General features: G+C 67.2%; 1 protein-coding gene across 1 annotated transcript in view; it reads left to right on the plus strand.

The window, feature by feature from the left end:
- The first annotated feature begins 828 nt into the window (after positions 1-828).
- Positions 829-23,465, plus strand: part of ZC3H3 (zinc finger CCCH-type containing 3) — an 80,705-nt gene continuing 58,068 nt past the window's right edge. The window contains exons 1-3 of the mRNA XM_046006575.1: positions 829-908; positions 2,170-3,484; positions 4,564-4,760. Coding sequence (XP_045862531.1) covers positions 863-908; positions 2,170-3,484; positions 4,564-4,760 — 1,558 coding nt within the window. The 5' untranslated portion in view covers positions 829-862. The remainder of the gene's footprint in view (positions 909-2,169; positions 3,485-4,563; positions 4,761-23,465) is intronic.

Consider the following 23,465-nt stretch of genomic DNA (forward strand, 5'->3'; position numbering starts at 1 on the left):
CACGCGCCCCACGCGCCCCGCGGCCGCCCCCTCTCACGCGCCCCACGCGCCCCGCGGCCGCCCCGTCTCACGCGCCCCACGCGCCCCCGCGGCCGCCCCGTCTCACGCGCCCCACGCGCCCCCGCGGCCGCCCCCTCTCACGCGCCCCACGCGCCCCGCGGCCGCCCCGTCTCACGCGCCCCACGCGCCCCGCGGCCGCCCCGTCTCACGCGCCCCACGCGCCCCCGCGGCCGCCCCCTCTCACGCGCCCCACGCGCCCCGCGGCCGCCCCGTCTCACGCGCCCCACGCGCCCCCGCGGCCGCCCCGTCTCACGCGCCCCACGCGCCCCCGCCCCGTCTCACGCGCCCGGCGGCCGACGAGCGTGCGACCGTCTGTTCCACACGTGTTCCCACCGACAACCGAAATCTCCCTGCTTGGTCGAGGTTCCCGACCCCGGGGCTCCTCGTTCTCGTCTTCTCCTCCCGCCCCGGCCCAGGAGCGGCGTTAGCAGCGCCCCGGGCCGCCCCCGCAGCGGCCCCACAACCCCACCCTCCGCGGCTCGCGGTCTAGTCCCGCAGGGAACAGCCGTCGCCACGCCCCCGGCGCGCAGGCGCCGCTTGCCGGCGCTCCCTTCTGACGTCGTCCCGCCCCTCGCTCTGCGCGCGCCCGGCCCCGCCTTTCCGCGGGCGTTGCCAGGGCGACGGCGCGTCCCTCGCGGCCCCGCCAGCGCCCGGGCCTGGCTGCAGTGCGCAGTCTCGGCGCTTCGGCGGGCCCCGCCCCGCCCCGCCCCCGGTCCGGCCCCGCCCCGCCCGCGGGGGCGGGGGATGCAGTCGCACCGCGATGACGTCTCGGGGGCCTGGCCGGGCGTCGCGGACTCCGGAGATGGAGGAAAAGGAGCAATTGCGGCGACAGATCCGTCTCCTGCAGGGTGGGTCGGGCGGGGCCCGGGTCCGTCTCTTTCCCGGCACCTCACGGCGGGCCCCTGCCGGCTTCCCCGAAGCGGGTCGCCCTCCGCCTGCGGTCTCGACGCGCCGGCCGGGTCGGGTGGGGACGGCGGCGGGTCGGGGGGCGGCGGGGGACCTGGAGGGGCATCCGGGCCGGCCGGGGTCAGGCCCTTGCCCGGGCTTCGCCCGACGGCTAGTGCGGGCCCTTCAGGCGCTGCGGCGGGTGGCGGCGGGGCCGTCGCTTGGTAACCGACCGGACGCGACCCCCTCCCCGCGGGCCGGCGCCCTCTCGCTCCCGGGGCACACAGTGGGGCGGGGGGCTCGTCCTCGGGGCGACGGGCGGAACCCCGGACGTCTCGTCCGGCTGCTGCCCTCCACACGGCACCCGTCGCGCCCGACTCCTCGGCCTCAGGTTCCCAGCGCTCCCGTCTGCGGACCCGACGTGCGGTTCTGTACCTGAAAATTTCCGTTCAGAGCTCCCCCTGCGGGAAGACGCGGGGCGCTGGAGAGCGTGCGGGGGGGGGCGGTCCGGCCGGAGACTTCGGGGGCTGCTGTCATGCCTGCGCAGGCGTGTCCCCGGGTCAGGGCACGGCCGGCTTTGGGCCTGGGGATAGGACTTGTGCGGGCGAGTGTGTAACTGGGGGCCAGTGAAGCCCCTGGGCCGCTCCCCCCTGCGCCAGCCGGGACGACTGTCTGTGGTGGCGGTGGGGCCCACTGCCCTCAGAGGACGACAGTGTGACATTCTTGTCAACCGTGGACGCTCACAGGTGCCCGGCCTCGTGCTCCTTGTCCTGTGTGCCAGGCAGGGAGACTGTTAAGGTGCGCTCCTGGCCGCGTTCCTCCTGTGGCCCCCAGAGGGCTGCTGGGGCTGACCGGCTCCCTTGCTGGGGCATTCAGCACGGGACCCTGCCGGTCTCTTCGTACCGAGCGACACGTCCCCTCGAAGGATTGTGGGATCAGGATAATGATACTCCTGGCAGCTTAGGGGTGTCGTGCTCCAGGGGACAAACAGCCAGAGATAGGGCTGAAGTAGAACCGGGAGAGAAGGCTCTCGGGATCTTGGGCCGAGGGAATGTCCATGGTCTCAGGCTCCCAGGGCCGCCTCGCCCGTGCTGCGGCCTGGCAGCGGCTCAGGAGTGAGGCGGGGTCTGTGGGGCGTCTTGTCCGCGGATGCGCTTCCGGGGAGCCGTCGTTGAATTTACGTTCACCCTGTGGCTAACGGAGCCTCTGATTCTGCCTTCTCAGGTCTGATCGATGACTATAAAAACCTCCACGGCGATGGCTCCACCCCGGGCGCCTCAGCCGCTTCCCGGTGGCAACCACCTGCTTACAGCGGCAGCCGGGCCTTCAGTGCTGGGTACCCTCGCCCAAGCCGGAGGGGCTTCTCTCCGAACCGCGGGCCCGCCTGGCGCAAGAAATACTCCCTTGTGAATCGGCCCCCAGCGTCCTCGGACCGGCCTGGTGATGGGGCTGTGCAGCCGCCCCTCAGGACTGGGGGCAGCCAGGCCCCCGACCCCCAGCAGTACGTCCTGGAGAGGCAGGTGCAGCTGAGTTCAGATCAGAACATGGTCATCAAAATCAAACCACCATCAAAGCCGGGTTCGGCGAATGCTGCGGGCGTCCCTCGGGGCTCCTTGGAAGAATTTGAGGGCCCTCCCTGGAGCGACCACAGGCCTCAGGAGGGGGAGGGCGAGCCCCCGGGTGCACAGCGGCAACCCCCAAAGCCAGGAAGAGTCAAGGGCAGCTGCGGTGCCGAGGACCCCCTGCCGGTCTGCCAGAAGGAGCCTGGCAAGCCTCGGGTGGTGAGGTCTGCGGGCAGCATGAGCGACAGCCCCTCGGAGCCCCGGCGCACGGTCAGTGAGAGCGCAGTTGCCGTCAAGGCCCGCTTCCCCTGCTCCACCCTGCCCCACCGCGGCGGCGTGGCTGTGGGCCGGAAGCTGGGCTCACACTCCGTGTCCAGCCGTGCCGCACACCTCCTGGGAGACGGGAGAGTGAGTGCCGGCCACGCAGATCAGCCGGCTTCCTCTGGCACGGGGGCCGGCCCAGCTAGGCCAGCTTCTGGACCCAGGCAGGCTCGAGAGCCCTCACTGCTCGTGCCCTGCCGCACCAGCAAGTTCCGGAAGAACAACTACAAGTGGGTCGCCGCTTCAGCAAAGAGCGCGCGGGCCCCTCGGAGGGCGCTCAGCCCCAGAGCGGCCTCAGAGCTCGTGTGCAAGTCCCCCTGTGGCACAGCGGCACAGGAGAAGCCACAGCTCAGAGCCGATCCAGATGCTAAGCCCAGGAGGTCGGCGGCGGCGTCCACGGCCGGGGCCTCCCCCAGCAAGTACAAGTGGAAAGCATCCAGCCCCTCGGCCTCCTCGTCCTCCTCCTTCCGTTGGCAGTCGGAAGCTGGCAGCAAGGACCACGCCTCCCAGCTCTCTCCCGTCCCGTCTCGGTCCCCGCCAGGCGACAGAGCAGCTGTGGGCCCCAGCAGTTTGAAGCCCCCCTTCGGTGAGACCCCGCTCTCGGCTTACAGAGTGAGGAGCCGCACCAAGATCATCCGGAGGCGGGCCGGTGCCAGGTGGGTGCCCCGCCGCCGCCCCAGGTCCCACGCGGGCAGGCCTGGGCCTCTAGCGCTCCCTGCTTGGTGTGCGGAACCCCTGGGACGGCCCACCTGCGGGCGGGCGTGGGAGGAGGAGAAGCATCCCTGGCCACGGGGTCGGGCCGGGGCATGCGTGGTGGCGTTCTCGTGCCCAGGACCAGTGAGGCTGGGGTTACTGCTTTCCCTCATAGCTCAGTAGCGGGGCCCAGCCGGCGAGGACGGGTGGAGGCGGGTGCCGACGCGCCCAGCTCCTCTCCTGGTGGTGAGAGACCAGAGGCTGCTGGGGTGGCTTTTAAAGCTCGGGGTCCACGGGGTTTGTGGGTGATGGCTTTCCGTCCAGCCCAGACCCAGCGTGCACCAGGGAGGAAGTCTGTCCCCTTGGTGGCAGCCAAGTGGCCAGGTGAGTCCCTGTCTTGCTGAGTAGGTGTCACTTCCCTGGCCCTCCCGCCTCAAGGACTGTGAGGAGGCTGAGCAGTGGCTCTGGGGCTGGGGCTGGGGCTGGAGTTCGGGGCTGGGGTCTGGGGCTTAGTCCCAGCAGCTGTTCACTTCGAGGGCAGAGTTGCTCTCGCTGGGAGTCAGGTTCTGGAGGTCCTTCTTGCCGTCTGACCTTGGTCTTGGCCCTGCTCTCCCAGACAGGTGCCCAGTTACATGGGCTCCCCCGCCTTTTCCGGTCGGTGGCCGGCCTGTGTTTCAGCTGGTGTGGAGGGGGAGCCATGGGAAGTAGCCCCTGCCGCCGAGATGGCGGGAGGCCGGGGCAGCTCTTCCTCCCCCAGCCCCACTGAGAGTTCATCTGGCCTGGGGAGCCCGGGGAGACCTGGAGCACATGAGCCAGGTGGGGGTCAAGGTTGGGGCCACCCTCCCTCCGCCCCGGCTCCAGGCTCTGCAGGGCAGGAGCAGGGCAACAGCCCTCAGACAGCTGCAGTGGAAGGCTGGTTCCCGCAGGGGCGGGCTGCCTCCTGGGCTGGCTGCCTGGTGCCAGGGTCTGGGTGGGCCAGGGGGCGGGGGGACGGCCTCAGTGGGGGCGCCCATTGGGAGTTGCCTGCTTTTTGTCTCTGCAGCCTTCCTGGGGACAAGAAGAGCAGCCCCCCACCTGCTGCCACTGCCAAGAGCCAGTTCAGCCTGCGGCGGAGGCAGGCCCTCCGGGGCAAGAGCGGCCCCGTGCCGAGAAGGACCCCCAGCAAGGGGCTGATGCAGGTCCCCAGGCACCGGCTGCGCTGTCCGCCTGCAGGCCGGGCCCCCCTCCCCGGCAAGGAAGGTATGACCGGGAGGAGGGTTCTGGAAGGCATGACCGGGAGGAGGGTTCTGGAAGGCTCGCCCTTGCTGCGCCCGGTCTGGGAGCCTGGCCTCTGCCTCCTTCCGCGCTGGCTCTGCTGGCCCGTCAGGCGCCACCGGCAGCGCCCGCGGTCAGCGCTCCGGCCCGGGAACGCGCGGCCCGCTGGGCAGGGGGTAGCTCGGGCTGGAGAGCTGAGGGGAAGGCCTGGGCCGCTGTGTCCTGCACCTGGGTGGGGCAGGTGCGTCTGGGCAGGTGTGTGGTGGCCCTTTTAGCAGGTCTCTCCCGTAGGCCTCATCACATTCCTCTCGGTGGAAGGAGCCCGAGAGCGGGTGAGAGGGCGGGAGCCTCGCCGGCCTGCCGGGGGAGGAGGGCCGGTGTCTGCTGCCCGGGGCTCCCCTACCCTAGGCCTCTGCCGCCTGTCCTGGGCCGACAGGCCTGCCCTCCTCTCCCTGGGGGTTGCCGCCTCTTCCCTGGGAACCCTGAGCTGGCCTGGGAGGACTCCGCGTTGCCCCCTTCCTGAGCTGCTGGTGTTTAGTGAGGGGTCGAGGACAGGGGGACGTTGTGGGTCGTGGTCCCCCCCGGAGCGGCGATGGCGGCTCTCTGGGGGAACTGGCCCGCGTCGGTGGTCTCGGGATCGGGAAGAGGGGGACCACCTGTGGCGCTGTGTCCTGCCGAGCCTGGGCTGCCCTGGGTGGACCGTGTCCCGTGGCAGCCCTGTGTTCTCCCCTTGGAGCGTCCGGCGGATGCGTGGCGGTGGCTCCCCAGGCCGGTGCGCGTGCAGTCGAGGTGATGGGGTTTGGGCCCTGGGCCTTTGGACTCGGCACTTGCAACCCGATGGCTGTCTCGTGCCGCGCGTCTGGGGAGCCCCTGGAGGGGCCATCGGGGCTTCGGACTCCTCTCGGGGAGGAGGTGGTGCCTGGGCCGAGCCGAGCGCCTGAGTGGGAGCTGGTGGCGGGAGAGCGGGCACAGGGGCCACGGGAGGGTGTGAGGAAGTGAGGCTGGAGGTTGCTGGCTTCCCACCTGACTTCTGGCTGCCACAGCGAGTGTGGACCTCATCCCGGGTGGACGGAGCAAAGGGAGCCCCGCACTGTTCCCTGGTGGCCACGACGAGGGGGCTGGATTGAGGCTCTGGCTGCGGGGCTGACGGGGAGCGGGCAGAAGGCCGTGGACGGACTGATGGCCAGGCTGTCCCAGGACGGACGGAGGAGGGCGGGTTGAGAGCGCCGTTGCTTTGGGAGGCTGGCAGCGGGTGGCTCCGCGTCCGGGGAGGTTGGGGCTGCCCGGAGAGAGATCAGGAAGTGGGGCCCGGGGGCGTCCCGGCGTCCCGGCCTGTGCGGGGGTTCACGGCTCCCCCCAGCTCCTGTGTCTCAGCGGGCAGAGAGGTCGAGTGAGTGCAGGAGAAGGTGCCGACGGAGATCTGTCCCCGCAGAGGAGCCGTTGCATGGGGACGGCCACTTGTCGGCGGTGATAGCCCTCAGGCCTGGCTGTGGCAGGCGGTGTATCCACGGGCCCCTTTGTCTCCTGCTCCAGGTGCGGGGGCTCCAGGGGCCACGGGGCTTTCCTGAGACCTGCATCCAAGCCCACGGGGCCCCGAGGCATTTCCGCCTTGACTTGGCGCAGGGAGAGTGGGTCAGGGCAGACGGAGACGGGTGGCTAGGCCGGGTGTCCCGAGATGGCGGTACTCGAGTGCGATTTGAGTTACAGGGATGTGCTGTGAGGATATGGTGTGAGGACGTGCGCGAGGATGTGTGTGAGGCGGCTTGGGGAAGGAGTGTCCCAGGTGGAGGCCGCTTGCCTGGGAGCCAGAGGGCCCCGGAGCGCAGGATTCCTGGAGGACGGCCGGGCAGCCGCTGGGCACGGAGGCAGGTGCTTGTAGAGCAGGTGGCGAGCTGGGCGCTGTGTGGGACAGGGTTACCGCAGACGGGTGCCTGCCAGGGACTCCCGGTCCTTACGCAGGGGTGGCACCGAGGGGCTGGCGGGGCGTCCCAGATGGGCACACTTGGCCCATGCTCTTGGTGTTGCCGCCCTACAGGAGTTGAGCCGAGCTGGCCTTGACTGTGGCCTGGCCAGGCGTGTCCTGTCCCTGCCCCCAGGGAACCTGGTTTGGGGACAGACAGGCGTGACGGTGGTGGTCCCCTGTGGCAGGCAGCCCTGAGGAAGGAGCGCTGTTCGGTGGAAGACATTTTGTGCTGACGGCCTGCCGCTGAGGCTTCCTCTCCAGAAGGGGCAACGCATGGACAAGCGCCGGGACCCTCCGGGCACAGCTGCGCTTTCCCGCTGCGCGGTGGGACTGCGGTGCTCCTGCCCGCTGTGCTGGGCGCTGCCGGCGGCCTGGCTCGCGGCGGGAGCTGCTGGCCACGGGCCACTGGGGGAGCAGGACCCTGGCCACACGGGGGCCGGCCCCCTCACACAGGGACGCAGGTCACGGCGCTCTAGGGTCCTCGCTGGCAGCCAGGTGGACGACGGCCCGGAGGGTTAAGGGGCCGGAGGGGACGCTGGGCCTGCAGATGAAGGGGGGCCGTGGAAGGCCGTGTGCGTCCGGCCCACCTGCTGTGTACCGTGCGCCTTGGCCTGGGGTGACGGGCTCTCGCGGGGCCGGAGCAGTCGCGGCGGCGTGCGGAGGCTGCCTCCCGCTGGGGCCGAGGGCGGCGGGCGGCCGGTGCCGAGCGGCGGGAGTCCCTGCCTGCGCACTTCTCCGGGCTAGGAGGTGAGCGGGTGAGCTTGGCGTTGTGGAGCGCTGGGACAGCCGCGGCACAGGCGCCGGGGGAGCACCGCGGAGAGGGCGGGGAGAGGCCTGTGCGGGGAAGGGCGTGGAGGAGACTGCCTCTCACTCACCTGCTTCCCGATCTCCTCCCTCCGTCCGTCGGCCCGTCCACCCTCCACCCCCCAGTGTGCGTCTGCCCGCCTGTGTACCCACATACCTGTTGCCCGTGTTTGCCCTCGTCTGTCTCCGCCCGTCTGTCCTCCACCTACCACCGTCCATCCCCGTCACCCTCCATTCATCTGTCCCCTGGCCGCCCTCCGTTCTGCCATCCAGCCAGCAGGCAGGCACGGAGCGGCCGTGGTGCAGGGAGGTGGGCCGCCCCCGGGTCCTGCGCCTGCGGGGCCACGTCGCAGAGTCAAGACAGCTGCTCGGGTCCTCGTGAACAAGCCGCGGGTGCTCCGGGGGGGGGGGGGGCAACACGCCCCGAGGAAAGAAAACGGGTCACGTTGTGGAGAGCTGTGTGGGGGCGGGCCGCTTTAGGCAGGCTGTTGGCGTCCGAGGAGGTGACCGCCACACAGAGGCCTGCGGGGGGAGGAGTGGACAGTGCGCGGGCTGCCGCTGAGGGGCTCAGGCGGGACGCGCTCTGCTGCGTGGCAGGAGCAGAGGGAGGTCCTGTGTGGCGGGCCTGGGGCTGGAGGCTGAGGCCACAGGGAGGGCAGGCCTGGACGGGGCAGGGGGCCGGGAAGAGCCTTCGGCAAGGTCTTGAATGCTGGGCCAAGGAGCGGGGTCCCCGTTCTCAAAAGTGGCCGGGGAGCTTGTGGCAGGGGCTTGCGCGGGCACGCAGGGACGCTGGGCAGGAGGCTCCAGACGCACCAGCCCCAGAGCCCGGGACTGGCGGAGGCGGCTGTGGCAGGGCCGGGAGCGAGGACGAGCGTTCGCTGGGCTGAGGGCGGCTGCGGAGTGTGCCACGGGCTCCCCCAAGCAGGTCCTTCTGCAGGCCCACCGGCTTCCCTCTCCGTCTTCCTCCTCTCCCTGCTCCACCTTCCGGCCCCCAGGCTCTGGGCTGGAGCCTCCTGGGCAGACCCCAGCCAGCTGCCGGGCTGCTTTCGGCTGGTACTGTGGACGCTTAGGGTGCAGACCCAGGGCTCCGGGGCTCCGGGCCCGCCAGGGGTGCCTCCCTGCGGTGGACTGGCTGCTTCGAGGCTTCTCTTCCCCGTTTCCCCTGACAGATCATTGGTCCAGGTCCGGACTTCCGTGAAAGCCGTGTAGGGGAGGGACCCGACCCCCGTGGGCTCCTGCCGGGCAGAGGGAGGGCGGGGAAGGGGGGAGAGGGGCAGGGCCCGCCCTCAGCCCCGCCGAGCCGCCAGTGGCCAGCAGAGGGCGCACTCGCCCCTCTTTATGCCTCAGCCCACCTCTTTCTGGTAATTGATTGCCTAATTTCCTCTTTATGTGAAAGAAAGCAGATATCAAGTAATTTGCGGCAATAACCTGCTAATGCTGGGCCAGTATCGAAACTCCCCTGTTCATTTCAAGTGGCAGATAAAACACTAATACATAATTATCCTTGCAAATTGGATTGTTTTAAATAACCAAAAGGCTGTGGCCAGGAGAGAGCGATCCCATCTCCCTGGAGCTCCTGTTCCCGTGTAATTGCCGCGCTCAATCAATTTCCCTGGCGTTGGAAATTCCATCACAATCAACATTAAGCTTTATTCATTGTGATGGCTAAGAGCCGGGCCATTTCTCCTCTTTTTCTTAACTGGCAAAATTAATCAGGGAAAAGATTTTAAACATTTGCCCGCGCGAAAGAGGTCAGCTCTGCTACTATATTGCTCAGCAGATAACGGGGCTAATAAAAAGAAAATTGAATTACTAATGATCACCAGGAACAGAGTATATAAAACCTGGCAATCGCCGGTTCAGGAGAAGGGAGAATCAATTTTCTTGGGACAAGGTGCGCTCATTTTTTATTTTGGCGCATATTATCAGCAATTTAATTTGAGAGCGCATAAACAGGAGGAAACAGTTAGGGAATAATGAGCCCGGAGGTGTAAAGTGCCGCTGGATATATGCTGTACACAATTTATTTGGCACAACAGATAATCGCTTTAATTGAATTCAAAACTGCATTGTTCAGCAGCCGTGTGGCCGCTGGTGCCTTGCGCCTGGGGACTGAGCGTTCTGAAGCTCTGGCCTCACTCCTCCTCCTGCTTGCCCTCCTCTGCCTCCTCTCCCCAGCTCCCCTGCCCTGAGACCCTCCTGCCCACTCTCCCCAGAGTCAGACTTTGGCTGGGGGGGTAGGGCAGGTGGCCACTTGGAGACACTGTGTGACCCCCACACCCCACCCCGTGCCTCTGCCTCTAGCCGTCCTCCCTTCGCTTTGCTCCTGGTGGTGAGTCTCTTGGCAGCAGGGGGGAATCAAGAGATGATACCCGAGAAAGGGCCCCAGAGAACTTCGTTTGCTGAGGGATGGTGGGGTCTACCACATCGTAGCGGCATAGAGACCCTGCTTGATCTGTGTCGGGGCTGACAGACGCTGGAGAAAGCGCAGAGAAGAAGCTTTTTATAGACCTCAAAAATGGTTCCCGATTTACCACCCATGTAATTGTGGCAATTAGTGGTCCCGGCTTGTGTTGACTGCGTACGCGGCTCCCGTTGACTCTCGCTCCGTGCAGGCCCCAGGGCCGGGGCTCGGGCCACCCTGAGGTGGCTTCCTGTGTGCAGAGTGGGCGCCGCCCCGCGCACGTGCTCCTGTGCTCTAGGCTGGGGGCTCCACCTGGACGCGGTGGCCTTTGCGTGCCGAGAAGCCGTGGTTGGATGGGCGCGTGTCCCCTCCTAGAAATCAGTTGGGTGGGAGAGCCCCTCTGGCTCACCTGCCCGGGACAGTGGCAGCCCGCCCTCCTCCCCTCCCCGCCTCCCCTGCCTCATCTTGAGCCTGGGGCCTGGCCCAGCGTGCCCGAGCCAGCACGGATGAGCGGCTGGTGCAGCGGCTGAGAGTGGGGGTCTAGGAGGTCGCCCGGGGCCGCAGGGTGGGACCGCAGGAAGAGCCCACGTACCACGATGGCCTTGGGCAGACCTGGGGGCAGCTAAGGCTCTCACTCGAGCCAGGCCTCGTGCTGCCACTTGGCCTCTGGGCGAGAGCTTGCCGCCCGTCGCTCAGGCCGCTGTATTGGCCATGTCGTCCGGGGAGGCTGCCGTCCCCTCTGTGGCGTGTTCACTCGGCCTCGGTCACTGGCAGAAAAGGCAACTGCGCTCTTGGCGCCTTGTCTGGGTCTCCCCGGGTCTTCACTGAGCCCCAGTGACAGTCCCCTGGTGGTGGTATGTAGCGAGAGGCTCCTTTGGGGGGGATCGCCCAGTGTTGGGGGGGCCCCTGCCACTCCAACCAGAAGTGGGACACCTAAGGGAGACCTGGGGGCTCTGTAGGTGAAGCGCCCGACTCTTGGTTTCGGCTCAGGTCACCATCTTGGGGTCGTAGGATCCAGCTCCCCCCTTGGACTCCGCGCTCAGCCTGGAGTCTGCTTGTCCCTCTCCCTCTGCTTCTCCCCTCAGTGTCTGCGTGCGTGTGCTCTCTTTCTCTTCTTTAGAATAAATAAGTAAAGTCTTCTTTACCTTAAAATTGTATTTCTTTGAGAGAGAGAGTAAATGAAACGTGAGCAGGGGTGCGGAGCAGAGGGAGAGGGAGAAGCAGGCTTCCCGCGAGCAGGGAGCCTTCACGGGGCTCGTCCCAGGACCCCGAGATCATGACCTGAGCCGAAGGCAGATGCTTCACCCACTGAGCTTCCCTGGCGCCCCTAAATAAAATCTTGAAGAGAAAGAAGTGGGACACCCATTCCCCGTGTCCCAAGTTTCTCCAAGGAAGGACTCAGGGAGTTTCTCCCAATGTGAGCTCCCCTTAGACCCCCCGACCTCCCTCCTGTACCTGGGTCCCTCCCCAGGCCGCTTGGCTGGCTGTGGTACCTCCCCCAGCCCCAGAGCAGAGCCCCACAGTGCTTGCTCGGCGGGGGGCGGGGGTCTGTCTTGCTCCTTGTCCACCTGCTCCTGGCTCCTTAGGCAAGTCTCCTGGCGCGCGGTCCTGGGACTTGAAGGGCCCACGTTGGGGCTGTCCCCTTGTTTCTGGAGAGGTCAGAGCAGATTCTGGGCGATGACGCCCAGCTGGGTGCGCGCGGTTTGTGCGGGGATGTTTGTGGGGTTCTTGCTGGGCATGCGCCGCCCGGGGCTTGGGCTGCCCCTGCTCTGGCTCTGTCCTCTAGCTGCCCCTCGAGCAGCTGCCGACTGGGCGGGGGGAGTCAGGTTGCAGCGTTGGTCTCGGGAGGCGGCCCCAGAACCCGCTGCTTGCTGCCTGGCGGGCTCGTGGGAGGTCTGCACTGGCCTCAAGGCCCCAGGCGGGGCGGGGGGGCGGGCCGAGAGGAACAGAGCAGAGCCTCAGGCCTTGCCCTGGGCCTCCGTGGGAGGGAGGCCCATCCTCACTGCAGGCGCTCACAGGGGGCGGAGGGGGGGCCGGCTGGGAGTGGCTGTACCCCCCGGGCTGGACCCTCTGCACAGGTGGCCTCCCCAGGGGGACTGACCGTCATGGGGTGCAGGCTGTGCGCTGCTGCGTGACTCCGGTGCACGGTGCCCGGGGAGCCCAGAAACCTGCGGGTGAGGCGCGTCATTGCTTGCCCAGGGCCAGCCTCTGCGGCATGACGCGGGGCTGGTCTCGGGCCCTTCCTGCGCGGGCCGGCTGTCCTCTGCTGCGTTAGCCCAGGCCACCGGTTGTAGCCTCGTGGGTGAGTGGGAGACTTGCAGGGGATACCGGGGACACCTCCCTTGGAACCCAAGTTGCGGGCAGGGGTGTGCGGTAATTCTGGCCGCAGGCCCAGGAGGGCCCTGAGTTCCCCAGGGCCGGTGCCGTCATGGTGGGGTCGGGGTGCCGGGGTGGGGGCAGGGCCGGGGGACTTCCACGAGGCGTGTCCCTCCCGTGCCCTGGGTGCTGGGAAGCCAGCGTGCGTGCTGTGGCCTTGCTGAGCCTCACTCACTTCCAGTTTCCACTCCTGTGACGGGGCCGCTGTGCCGACCACGGGAGCCGGGTGGCCGCGGGCTCGGGCCAGGATGGCTGCTGGACAGTCCGGCCGCAGAGGGCTCTGCCCGCTGGCGCCGCCGGCTGGGGCGCGCTTGGCCGGTTCCACCAGGGCGCACGCATCCAGAGCAGTCGGCTCCGCGGCCCCGCGTCCGTAAGGGAACCGAAAGCACCGAGCCCCTTGAGCCCCGCGTGAGTTATTGGGCACATTGGCCTCGATCGTGCTTTGTCGTGGTCACGAGCTACTCCGCGAGGCCTGGCGCGGGACGGCACGTGACGGCACGTGGGCGTGCTCACGCGTGGCATTCCCGAGGCCCCGGGCGGGTTCGGCGCCTCTAGGAAAGTCGTGACCGCCCCTGAGCTGGGGGCTCCCGAGTGGTAACCTGAAGTGAAGCCTGCCTGGCTGGGGAAGTGAGTGACCCCTCAGGAGGGCGTTTGGTCCTGTGGAATGGGAGCAGCTCTCCGTGGGCCTGGGTCTCCCCGGGTTGGGGACAACTCGGGCCGCGCCGTGGGCCTGGCGGTCAGGGTGTGCTGAGGCTGGAGCAGCCCCGCGTCTGGCGTGAGGGTCGCTCTCAGCCGGAGCCGCGGACGCCCGCCCATCCCAGGGCGCTGGGGTGCAGGACGAAGGCGCGGCCTCCGTCTCAGCTTTGGGGCTCCTCTTGCTGCCGCCCTCCGGCTGCTCTGTCCTTCCGGCTTTCCCGGGTCTGACCCTGCCACCTCTGGGGCTCCGGGCCGGCCTCAGTGGGGCCACCTGGTGAGAGGGTGTGGGTTCGCCTGCCTCCAAGGGCAGGGGTGTGCGGCCTTCTGGGCCTCTGGAACTTGGCACCTCTCTGCACGCCTGTCAGAATGTTCTAGGCTCCTCTCCCAGGCCTGGGGTCCCGCGCCTCCTGTTGCAGTAGCCTCCGCCCCAGCTCCGGTCCTGCCACGGTGCGCTTGCCGTGCGCACCTGCAGGGGCACTGGGCCCTCGGCATGCTCTGTGCCGGGGATCCCTCCAGCGCGGGGCTAGAGGTAGCTGGAAGTCCACGCGGATGTGGGTTCCCATCAGGGGTCCCCGTGTTCCCACCTGACCGGCCGTTTCCCGTGCCGCATGTGTGCGGAAGTGCTGGTTCCCGTTGGCTCGTGCCGCAGGGCAGGGGACGCGGCAGGACAGGGAAGGAAGCCTTGTGCCTCCCGGCCCCGCCCGTGGGGCCCGGCGTCTTCCTGTTACTCACTCTTCTGTGCCCTTTCTGCCCCCGATAGGCAAATGTCACCGAGGGTCGCTGCGCCCCAAGTGCTGCTACGGATGTGCCAGCAGGGTCCACAGCGTGGGGTGAGAGGGAGCGAGGGCAGCACAGATGTGACTCTTCGTGGCAGAAGAGGGCGGAGAGGGACTGGCCCGCTGGCAGGGAGCAGGGAGGGGGCGCCCGCCTGGCCAGGGCGTCCAAAGGACCAGAGGTTGGCGAGGAGCCTGGGGACGCAATGCGGGGTGCCCCGAGCCGTGAGCCCAGCGCGCCCAAGCAGGTGGCAGAACACTGGCTTTCCTTGGCCTTGGACGAGCCTAGAACAAAGGGACGTGGGGAGGCCCGCAGGCGGCAGGAGGGCCCGCAGCCATCAGCCACTGTCTCTTCCAGCGCCCGGGACGGCTGGTTGTGAGGCCCTTGCCCCTTTGGCTTCATCAGCGGAGTGTGAGGACCGTCTTCCTGCCCCACCTCCGTCCGCCGCCAGGCTCCTCCTGCCTGGATGGGCGTGCGCAGCGCAGACCGGAGCCGTCCCGGGCGCTGGGCTCACACGGAGGCTGCCAAGGGAGGGCACGGAGCCAAGTTAAGTTTGCTGAGTATCGGCCGTCTGGACTGAGCCTGGGGTGATCCAACTTCCGGAGGCAGAAAGTGAGGCTGGGGAGCCAAGGGGCCTTCCTCTCTGTGGGCAGCAGCCCGCACCTGACCGTGGATCCGGGCCCCTGCTGTGGCCTGCAGGCCACACCTCCAGGACGTGGCGATGCTCTGGGCTCTGCGCCAGCCATGGAGCAAACGCTGGGCCTCCCCGCAAAGCGGGGCCAGGGCTGGAGGAAGCCAATGGTCCAGGAGGGGTGGCAGGCACAGGGGCTGCCGTGTGACCAGCGAAGTCCAGCGCCTCCCCCTCCTTGCCCCCAGCCCCCAGCTCTACTCTCATTTGCAGGCCCTGCCCTGGGCCCTTGGTAAGAATCTGGTGCAGGCTGACGGCCCGGCTGTGCCGGGATCCCCGCGCAGCGACCAGGAGCAAAGCAGGCGCGCTCCTTGTCGCTGCAGGCGGGCAAGGGCGCGGAGGTGGGTGGGGGTGGCCCTGAGGGGCCTGGGCGTCTGGTTCATCGGGCTCACTGCCAGTGGCCTCGCAGTGCCCCTCTTGTCCTGGTCGCTGGAGTGGCGGGCTCCTGCCCCGAGGACTGAGGGCTTACACTCAGCCCTGGGAGGGCAGGGGGCTGGGGACGCTGCCTGCTAGCTGTGGCCCCCTGTGGCGTTTACGGCTGGAACCTGGCTCTGGGCTGGGGGGTGACCCAGCTGTCCCCTTGGCACCTCCCGGCTCAGGCGTGTGCGTGACAGAGGAGGAGCAGGAGTGCGACCCTGGAGCCCCCAGGAGCACTGACGCGGGAGCACCGTCCTCTCGGAGCCGCTGCGACGCAGGGCAGCATCCGTCTCGGGCCCTGGACATGGTCCCAGGGAGGGTGTGGGAGCTGCCCGGGAGGAGGTGCTCCTGGGCCTGAGCCTCCGGTGGAGTTCTTCCGGCTGGGGACGGCTGGGCGGAGGAGGAGGACAGCGGGAGGGACACAGTATTCCCAGGCTGGGCCTTCTGGTCCTCTGGAGGGGGACAAGAGCTGAGTTGGTGGGGGATGGCAGTCCGGTGTCTTTCCCTTTCTGGGGGCTCTGCAGCCGGAGGGTCGTGTCTTTGGTGCGTAGGCCCGTAGGAGGGGCAGGGTGAGGCGGCTGTGGCTTCTGAGGGACCCGCACGGAGGCCCCCTCCCCTGCCTACCTCAGCCTGGCCTCGTGCCCACCGGCAGCGAGCTAGTGGTGTGGCCCTGAGTCAGGCCCTCGCTGCCCTCGCGGTTCCTCTGCTTGGCGTGGGGCTCCAAGGGGCCACGGTGGGCATCTCGCCAAGGAGGCCTGGAACGTGTCTCTCCTTTGGGTTCTCCGTAGCCTCCTCTCCTTGCTCCTGTGCTCTAAAGGGGAAAGGTGCCATGTCCGGGGGCATCCCGTGTGGTTCCCTTGGCTTGTGAAGGAGGGAGTGGCTGGAGGGCTGCAGAGTCCCCCCAGCCCTCTAGCTGTCCTGGGCACCAGTGCTGGCGGGCGTGTGTGCCCTTGGGGGCCTTGCAGAGGTCCCCCCAAGGGGTAGCAGATGGGGAGCAGAGGGTAGGGGCTGGGGTTGCCGTTCGGAGTCAAAGCCGCCCCCACGAACCACAGTGGGCCCCGCTCAGGTGCTTGGACGGGTGGCCCACGTCTTTTGCAAAATAAGCATTTGGGGCGCCTGGGTGGCTCAGTGGGTTAGGCCTCTGCCTTCGCTCAGGTCGTGATCTCAGGGTCTGGGATCGAGCCCCGTGTCAGCCTCTGGCTTGGCGGGGAGCCTGCTTCCTCCTCTCTCTCTGCCTGCCTCTCTGCCTGCGTGTGATCTCTGTCTGTCACATAAATAAAATCTTTTTAAAACAGTAATGGTAGTTGTCTGTTATAAGTTTCTTGTAAGCATAGCTGCGTCCTGCAAGCTAGTGATTCCTGTTTCCCTCCAAACTTTTTTCTAATTTTTCTGACCCGCGGGTGTTCTGTGTCATTCCCAAACCTGTGGGGGAGGAGGAGTTTGGAGGAGTTTGTGGCTGCTGCTTTGTAGCCTCAGCCCAGCCTGCGTGCCGCTGGGAGCTCAGGCCCTCGGGGTGCGCTGAGACTGGCGTGGGGCCCCGCTTGTGCTCGGTTCCGGGCCAGTGCGTGCTGTGCAGGTCGCCAGGGTTGCTGCTGCTGGGTGTGGGGCTCCGGAAGGCACCTGGCGCTCACCGTGTGGCTCCTGCCCCTACTGGCCCAGCTGGCGGGGCCGGGGGTGGTCTCACCCCGTGCTGGTGGGGGCCTGCTGTCTCCGCGGTCCGTTCTGCCGGGTGCAGTTGGCGGCCACCGCACCAAGGGCACGCGAGTTCAGACTGGCAGGTCTGCCTGGCAAATGCAGCCTTTTAAGGTTGTGAAATGTTCCTTGTTTCCAGTAACGCTTCTTGCCTCCGAGGCTGTTTTCTGTGACGCCGGCCTTGCGCCCTGGCCCTGTCCGCGCGCGCGCGCTCGGACACGTGTCGTTTGTACCCGACGCGGTCGCACGGTGCTTTCAGCTTCTCCGTTACGTCCAGAGACTTCTCGTGTGCAGCAAATAGCTCTAACTGCAGCCTGAAATTGTCCTTCTAAAGGAAGACCGAGCGTGCTCACACTTCCTGTACTTACTAACGTGTTCTCGTTAAATCTCCTGACCTCCCTCCCACGGGCTTTCTCTCCGTCCCGCTCTCGGGCGCTTCTCTCTCCGTCTGCTATGTGGGCTTCACCCTGGCGGGGAGCCCCATGCAGGGCCTGAGCTGAGCTCCGGAGCCGCCCAGGTGCTCCGTTGTTCGTTCTTCTAGATTTTTCTATCCCATTTCCCCCTCAATCCGCGCACTAGACGTTCTTCTGTTCTTTCTGACCACGGAGGTCGCCGCGCTGCGCGAACTCTCACCGACGCCGGGAGGCAACCCGCCAGCTCTGCCCCTCCCACTTCCTGTGCGGCCCCTGTGGTGCCCTGAGCTCTCCCCGCGCTTCAGCCTTCTCCGGCCGGTTTACGGACGCTGCGTGGACCCAGAGCGCGCTGTGCGTTTTCCTGTCTCTTGTTTTCCCTCCTTCTGATCGAAGACCGTCTCTTAGTCTTCAACGTTGCAGGTGTGCTGGGGACCTTTTCTCTCCGTAGATGCGCGTCCCAGCAGTCTGTTTCTGCCTTCATCTCTGAGCACTTTCCATCGTGTAAAGCCTTTGGGGCTGGCGGGCGTCCCCTTGTGGGCCCCGGGGCCCTCCTCCCTGGTCTTCGGCAGCGGGCTGCTTGTGTTTAGTGCGCTCGCGGCTACCCAGCTGGGGCTTGTGATCCTTCTGGAATCTGTGGCCTGATGATGTCCGTCAATATGGGAAAGTTCCCCGCCATCAGTCCTTAGTACTGCTTTCGCGCACTCTTTCTTGCTTTCTGGGGTCCCAGCAGCAAGTCTAGTAAACCAGTTCTCCGTAATCTGTTTCCTAGGCTCAGTCTTTTTTTTAAGACTTTATTTCTTAGAGAGAGACAGAGATAACGAGAGAGACCTCTCTCGTGAGTGGGGAGGGAGAAGCAGACTTCCCCCGAGCAGGGAGCCCGACACAGGACTCGATCCAAGGACCCCAAGATCACGACCTGAGCCGAAGGCAGACACGTCGCCAACTGAGCCACCCAGGCGCCCCCCTGTTCTTTTCTGTATCTGCCATAATGTTTTTCTCTCCACGCTTGAATCTGGGCAGTTTCTTCTAGCTCATTTTCGGCGTTGCCGATAGTCCGTCCAGCTCTGTGTAGCCTGTGAACGCCGTCCGCCGAGGGTTTACTCTCGGTTGTCTGCGAATTCTAAATAAATAGGACCTAGATCTCTGCCAAAACGTGCAGTCTTGTCTTTAAGCCCTTGACCATAGGAATCACATTTAAAGTGTGGTTTTTTTAAGTAAACGTTTCACCGAGCCTGGGGCTCAAACACGTGGCCCCACGATCGAGAGCCCTGCGCGCCGGCAGGTGCCCGGTCTCCGGTTCCGTGTGGAGCGCTCGGATCGCAGTGCAGTTCTGGAGGAGATTCAAGGGCGACGGTGTTGTCCTCCCCCAGACAGGCTGTGGGACCCCGCAGGGACGTAGACCCTGCAGAGTTAAGGGCTGTGTGGGGAGTGTGTGTCCCAGGACGGAGACTGCCCAGGCAGCTGCGTGCTGGTGGCGCTGTGTCCCGCTGGGGAGGGGCTCTGTGCCGGGCGGGGGCAGGCAGCTGCTGGTCCCGCTCTCCCCAGCGCTTGGAGCGGGGTCGGTGCAGGGGGGTGGGGGAGCGGGTGGGGCGGTGGCGGGACAGGTGCACTTCCAGGATGGGAAGCGTGTCCTTCCTATGTCCCGGGTGGGGGAAGGACAGCTCTCGTCATCCTGGTGACATCCTGTGTGTTGGGGACAGCAGTGGCTCACTGACCTGTGGCCTCTGAGAAGTCTCTGCAGTCAGTGTCGACAGGGCAGCTGGGGGCCTCCGGGACGGTGGCCTTGCTCCTGTAGGCTTCTCCTGGTCCTGGCTCTGGGCCCTGAGGGGGACCCCCAGCAGCCGTGCCTGGTAAGGAATCAAGAGCCTGTGTGGCCGAGGTAGGCAGGCCTGGCGTAAGCTGGAGGCCATGGAGTCTGGGAGAGTAGCCTGGGGGGTACACGCTGCCCGGGGCGGGCACTGAGTGGCCGAGTGGGGTTGAGTGATAGCTGGGGTGCAGTCAGGCCCCTTGGGGACAATCCGGGAGCATCTTGGACTTCTCAGAGCAGCCGTGGGGCCGTGAGCCCGGTGCCCAGCCTACCTAAGGGAGCAGGGCAGGGCCTCTGGCTCTCAGCGTCTGGGGACGGTGCTCTTGGCCTGGGAGGGTGGGGCCCCCCGGGCCTAGGGAGGCTCTGTGGGAAAAAGAGGGCCGGGCTGGGGAGGGCTTCTTCCCTGTGGGGTGCGGGGGTTAGGGTGCGTCTCTGGCTCTCTGAGCAGCCCCTGCTCTCATGGCCCATGGTGGGCCGGAGCAGGCGGCAGCCGGGGGAGTGGGCTCTGTGCCCGAGGCGCCACTTCTCGTAGGGAGCTCTGGGACCGAGGTGGGAAAGGCTCTTGGCCAGAAGCTGGTGGGTGGGTGGGCAGGCGGCGCTGTCCTTGGAGACCCCAAGGCTCCGTCCCTGCGGTCGGCCCTGCTGCCCATGTCCTCGCAGGACCACGTTGACGCAGATGGAGCCCCTCAGGATGGGCCTCCCTGACCCGCTGGGTCTGTCCCGCGGGGGTCCTGCAGGTGGCTCTGCCACGGGATGGATGCCTGGGGTGTCACAGAACGGGCGGGGTCAGCTGTCCCCCTGCAGGGGGCCTCTTCAGCTGCGCGAGCTTCTGGGCAGACGTTGCGATCCTGGCATCGGCGCCTGAGGCCCTGGGCCCTGCGCGTTGAGCCTTCCTGCTTTCTCCTCGCTGTCCCTGGGTGCTTGGGAGGTGCAAGCGGCTTCCTTCGAGCCCCGGGGTCATTGGCCACGGCCTGTTTACCATGAGGGCCCTTGCTCCAGGCCACCTGCCTTGGCCTTGGGGGGTGGGTGGCGGGCAGAGCATTTTCCAGGTGGAGCCCAGGCCCGGCTGTGAGGGCCCGAGATGGAGCCGCCTGGCCCTGTGCGTGCGGCCTGGGTCTCTCCTGCTCGCCTGGTAGCCTTTCAGCGAGGAGGTTTGGTGTGAGTGCGTAGAACGGATGGAATTTTCAGGGGAACCTACAGCCGCACGCAGCGCCCGGACGCCCCGAAGTCTGTCGTCATTAAGCGTCCAGTGATTTTGTGGTTTGCCTGAGCGCCTCCCAGGCCCGGCAGGACGGAGCCCCAGGGTAAGCCCCAGGGCCCTGTGCCCTTCTGGTGTCTCTGGCCCAGGGGTCCACAGGGGTCTGTGTGATGCCAGGGTCTTGTCTTGTCCCTGGCCCACGTGTCCCCTCCCAGCGCATTCACATTCTGGGGTGTGGTCGGGACCTGACTGCTGTGTGGCCCCTTCTGCCTGCCCTGCCCACCCGTGGCCGTCCAGTGCCCTGGGGCCTCCGTGCAGAGCCCCCCCGCCCCAGGCTGCTATCCCTGCCCCCCCCCCCAGGCCGGCCTGTTTGCTGTCGCTCTGCGGGGCCCCGCGCTTCCTGAATTAATTCTGGAGCTGCTGTGCCTCCTTTGTGCTGTGCCTTCTGAGCTGCTCAGATCCGTGACGGGCTCCGGCAGCTCCTCTCCTAATTGCCCTTTCCCGTCAGTCCCCGGTGGAGCCAGGAAGTGGCAGGGCACGTGCAGGGGCGCGGCGGGGCGCTGTAGCCTCGGGAGCACTCTCCGTGGTGCGAGCTGTGCCCGCGGCAGGGCGGCCGTGGGAAGGGCTGTGGCTATGGGACAGCAGAGGGCCCGCCTGAGCTGGGCAGGGGCGATGAGCCCTCCCCTGGCCCTGGGAGCATACAAAGCCGGACATAAGCCGGCGTGCAGATGGGGCTCTGTTTGGGTCAAGACCTCTTGTAGAGGGAAGGGGGACCCCCATTTCCAAGGTGCCTCCAGGTCAGGGCACACAGTGCACTGAGGGTTCCTGCATGCCTGCTGGGCCCTGAATCGTCACGGCCAGGCCTAGGCCGAGTAAACCGCCGGCTTTGCCTGCCAGCGCTGGGCCGTGGGCAGCGGTGGGAAAGGCCAGGGTGACCGGGTGCCCTGATTTTTGGTCCCCTGGCCAGCTGTTCCTCAGGGCCTCCTGTGGCGCCCTGCCCCTGCCTGGCTCTGGGGAACAGAGACATGGTCCTCAGTCCCCTCTGGGCAGGGCACAAGCCCAAAGGAAGGGTGCCCCCATCCCACTGCCTGGCCTGCTCCTTGTGGGGACTAGGGTTCCGCCTTGGGGGCCGTCTGCCTGCACCAGTGCGGTCGTTGTCCTTAGCGGTGCAGGAGCAGCGAGCGAGAAGGGCTTGGGCGGTGCTAAGTGACAGGCTCTGGTAGAGACCAAAGGGCAGTACGTTTGCAGCGAGTCAAAGGAAACAAGACGCTCGTCAGAGAGAGGCACCTGTGGGCCCCTTAAGGGGGATGGCGTGTTCCGGGAATGCTGGATTTAGCTGCAGGGACTGGGGCTTTGCCGAGAAGAGGTCATGGAGTTTTCTTCCAGGGTTCCAAGTTTTACTGCCGTCCCTCCACCCTCCCTGGCCCCGCGGGGAGCTGGGGGAGCAGTGGGCAGGGCACATGCTGCGCCTGAGGGCACGCCCCCTCCAGGCTAATGCCCTCCACAGGTCGTGCCTAGCTGGGACCCGAGACAGCGGCTCAGAACTGCAGGGCCCGTGGCCGCCGCTGATGGCCTGTGTCTGTGCCGCCCTCCGCTGTCTTCCCCGCTGCGGGCGGAGAGCTGGGCCACTCCCTCCTCCCAGGCCCGGGTCTGGGTGGAAGCGGCCCTGTGCGTGCCTGGGGGGTGGTGTGGTCATGAGCCTGGTGTCAGGCAGCTGCTTCCTCTGTCGGGGCCGGCGGCGTGGCGACACGGGGTCCTCGTGTGTGTCTGGGAGATGGCAAGATGGGAGGAGGGGGGCAGGGCGTCTGTGTGAGGGGCCGTGGGAACTGCTCCCCTAGGGGGCCGCACCTGCCTGAGGCAGAAGACCCCCCAGGCTCGGCGGGGCGTGGGCCCGGTGGTGGTGTTCGCTCTGGATCCTCACCGGGGGTGCCGGGTTGGCCAGCAGGGGCTGGTGAGTCTGGGGGCATGGGGCTTACCTCCTGGCGTCTGCCGAAGATGGAGGGGCCTGGGGCGTCGGAGAACCCCAGCTCCCCAGCCCCAGGCCCCACCTCCGAATCCGGGCAAGAACGACCCTGGGAGGCTTGCTCTGTGTCTGGGCGTCGCTCGACTTGGGAGGTCTGGGGGAGCTGGGACAGGCCCTGGGCCTGAGCCCCTTGCCCTGTGTCTGGGGGTGCCCTGCCAAAGCTCGAAGCCTGGGCCGGTCACAAAGTTGCTCTCGTCACTGCATTCCCATCCCTGCTGAGTCTGCGCCCTGGTGGCTGGCCACACTGCTGCCTTGTGTGCAAACCCGGCCTGCGGGGTGTACGGCACTGCTCTGCAGGGGTGTACCCTACCGCTTGGGAGCGCGTGAGCCCAGCCCCTGTGAGGACACCGTGCGGATGCTCGGGGAGCGGCAGCTGTCAGGGAGTGTGTGGGGACAGCATGCGGGGGACGTCCGTCCGCCTGTCGCTGCAGCTGCCTGCCCTGCCCGCCCAGACCTGCACGCGTGGCCCCTCCTCTGACCTCCCTGCTCCCTCCCTGCTCCCCCTCCTTCCTGTCCGCAGATGGCTGATGCCCGTGCCTGTAGCCCCCTGCAGCCGCGGTCTGCCCTTCTGTGGGCTCCTGCTGGGGATCCGTGGGCTCTGGGGCTCCCGCCCTGTGCGGAGGGCCCCGGGGGCAGAGGTGGGCCACCTTTGAGCGTGCCAGGGCGCGGCCCATCGGGCTGGTACCCTTTCCCTAGTGCGGTCCAGCAAAGGCCAGCCTGGCAGCCTGGGTTCTGGGACCGGCATGCGTGGTTTTCTGTGAGCTACCACTGCTCATTCTAGAGGTTATTTCCAGGTTGCCTGGCAGGCATCTCCCTTTAGCCTGGGCTGAGAGGAAGCAGTGGGGTGACCCGAGAAAAGGCCCTGCTGTGGCGAGTGGGACGTTGTGCCCTGCCTGGAGGCCTTGGGCTCCCCTGGGCGCCTGGACCACAGGCCACCTGGCAGCTCCCCAGCGCCCGTGGACTCTGGCCAAGCCTTGCCTGGGTGACATCAGGCTGGGAGAGGGGCCCCGGGGCTCCCCTGGGCAGTTCCCTGCGAAGGCTGGAGCCCGTGCACATCCTACACCCGTGGGGCTGTGCCGGCCGCCCTGTGCGCTGGGGTTGCCGTGTCTGTGGGGGCAGCTGCCCCCTGCGTGCCCCCATCCCTGAGGGAGAGGACGGGGGTCAGCCGGGAGGAGGCAGGCTCTGCGCATGCTCCTCCTTTCCTGGGGGCTGTATGGCTCCAGAGGCTCCGCCGTTGGAGTCACCGTCCGCGGTGCTCTGCGCCTTGCCTGCCCGCGGCCCCCAGGACAGGGAACTGGCCCTTTCCGCGTCGCGGCTGAGAGTGTGGGGTTGTCTGTCTGGGAGTGGTGGGCACGTCCGGCCCCTTCCTGCCCACCGGCCGCCCCCCCGGCCGCAGCTGCCAGGGCGGGGTAGGTGAGGCTCTGGCGTGGGCCGC

The sequence above is a fragment of the Meles meles genome, chromosome 1 (genome assembly GCF_922984935.1).
Source record: "Meles meles chromosome 1, mMelMel3.1 paternal haplotype, whole genome shotgun sequence".
Taxonomy (NCBI): domain Eukaryota; kingdom Metazoa; phylum Chordata; class Mammalia; order Carnivora; family Mustelidae; genus Meles; species Meles meles.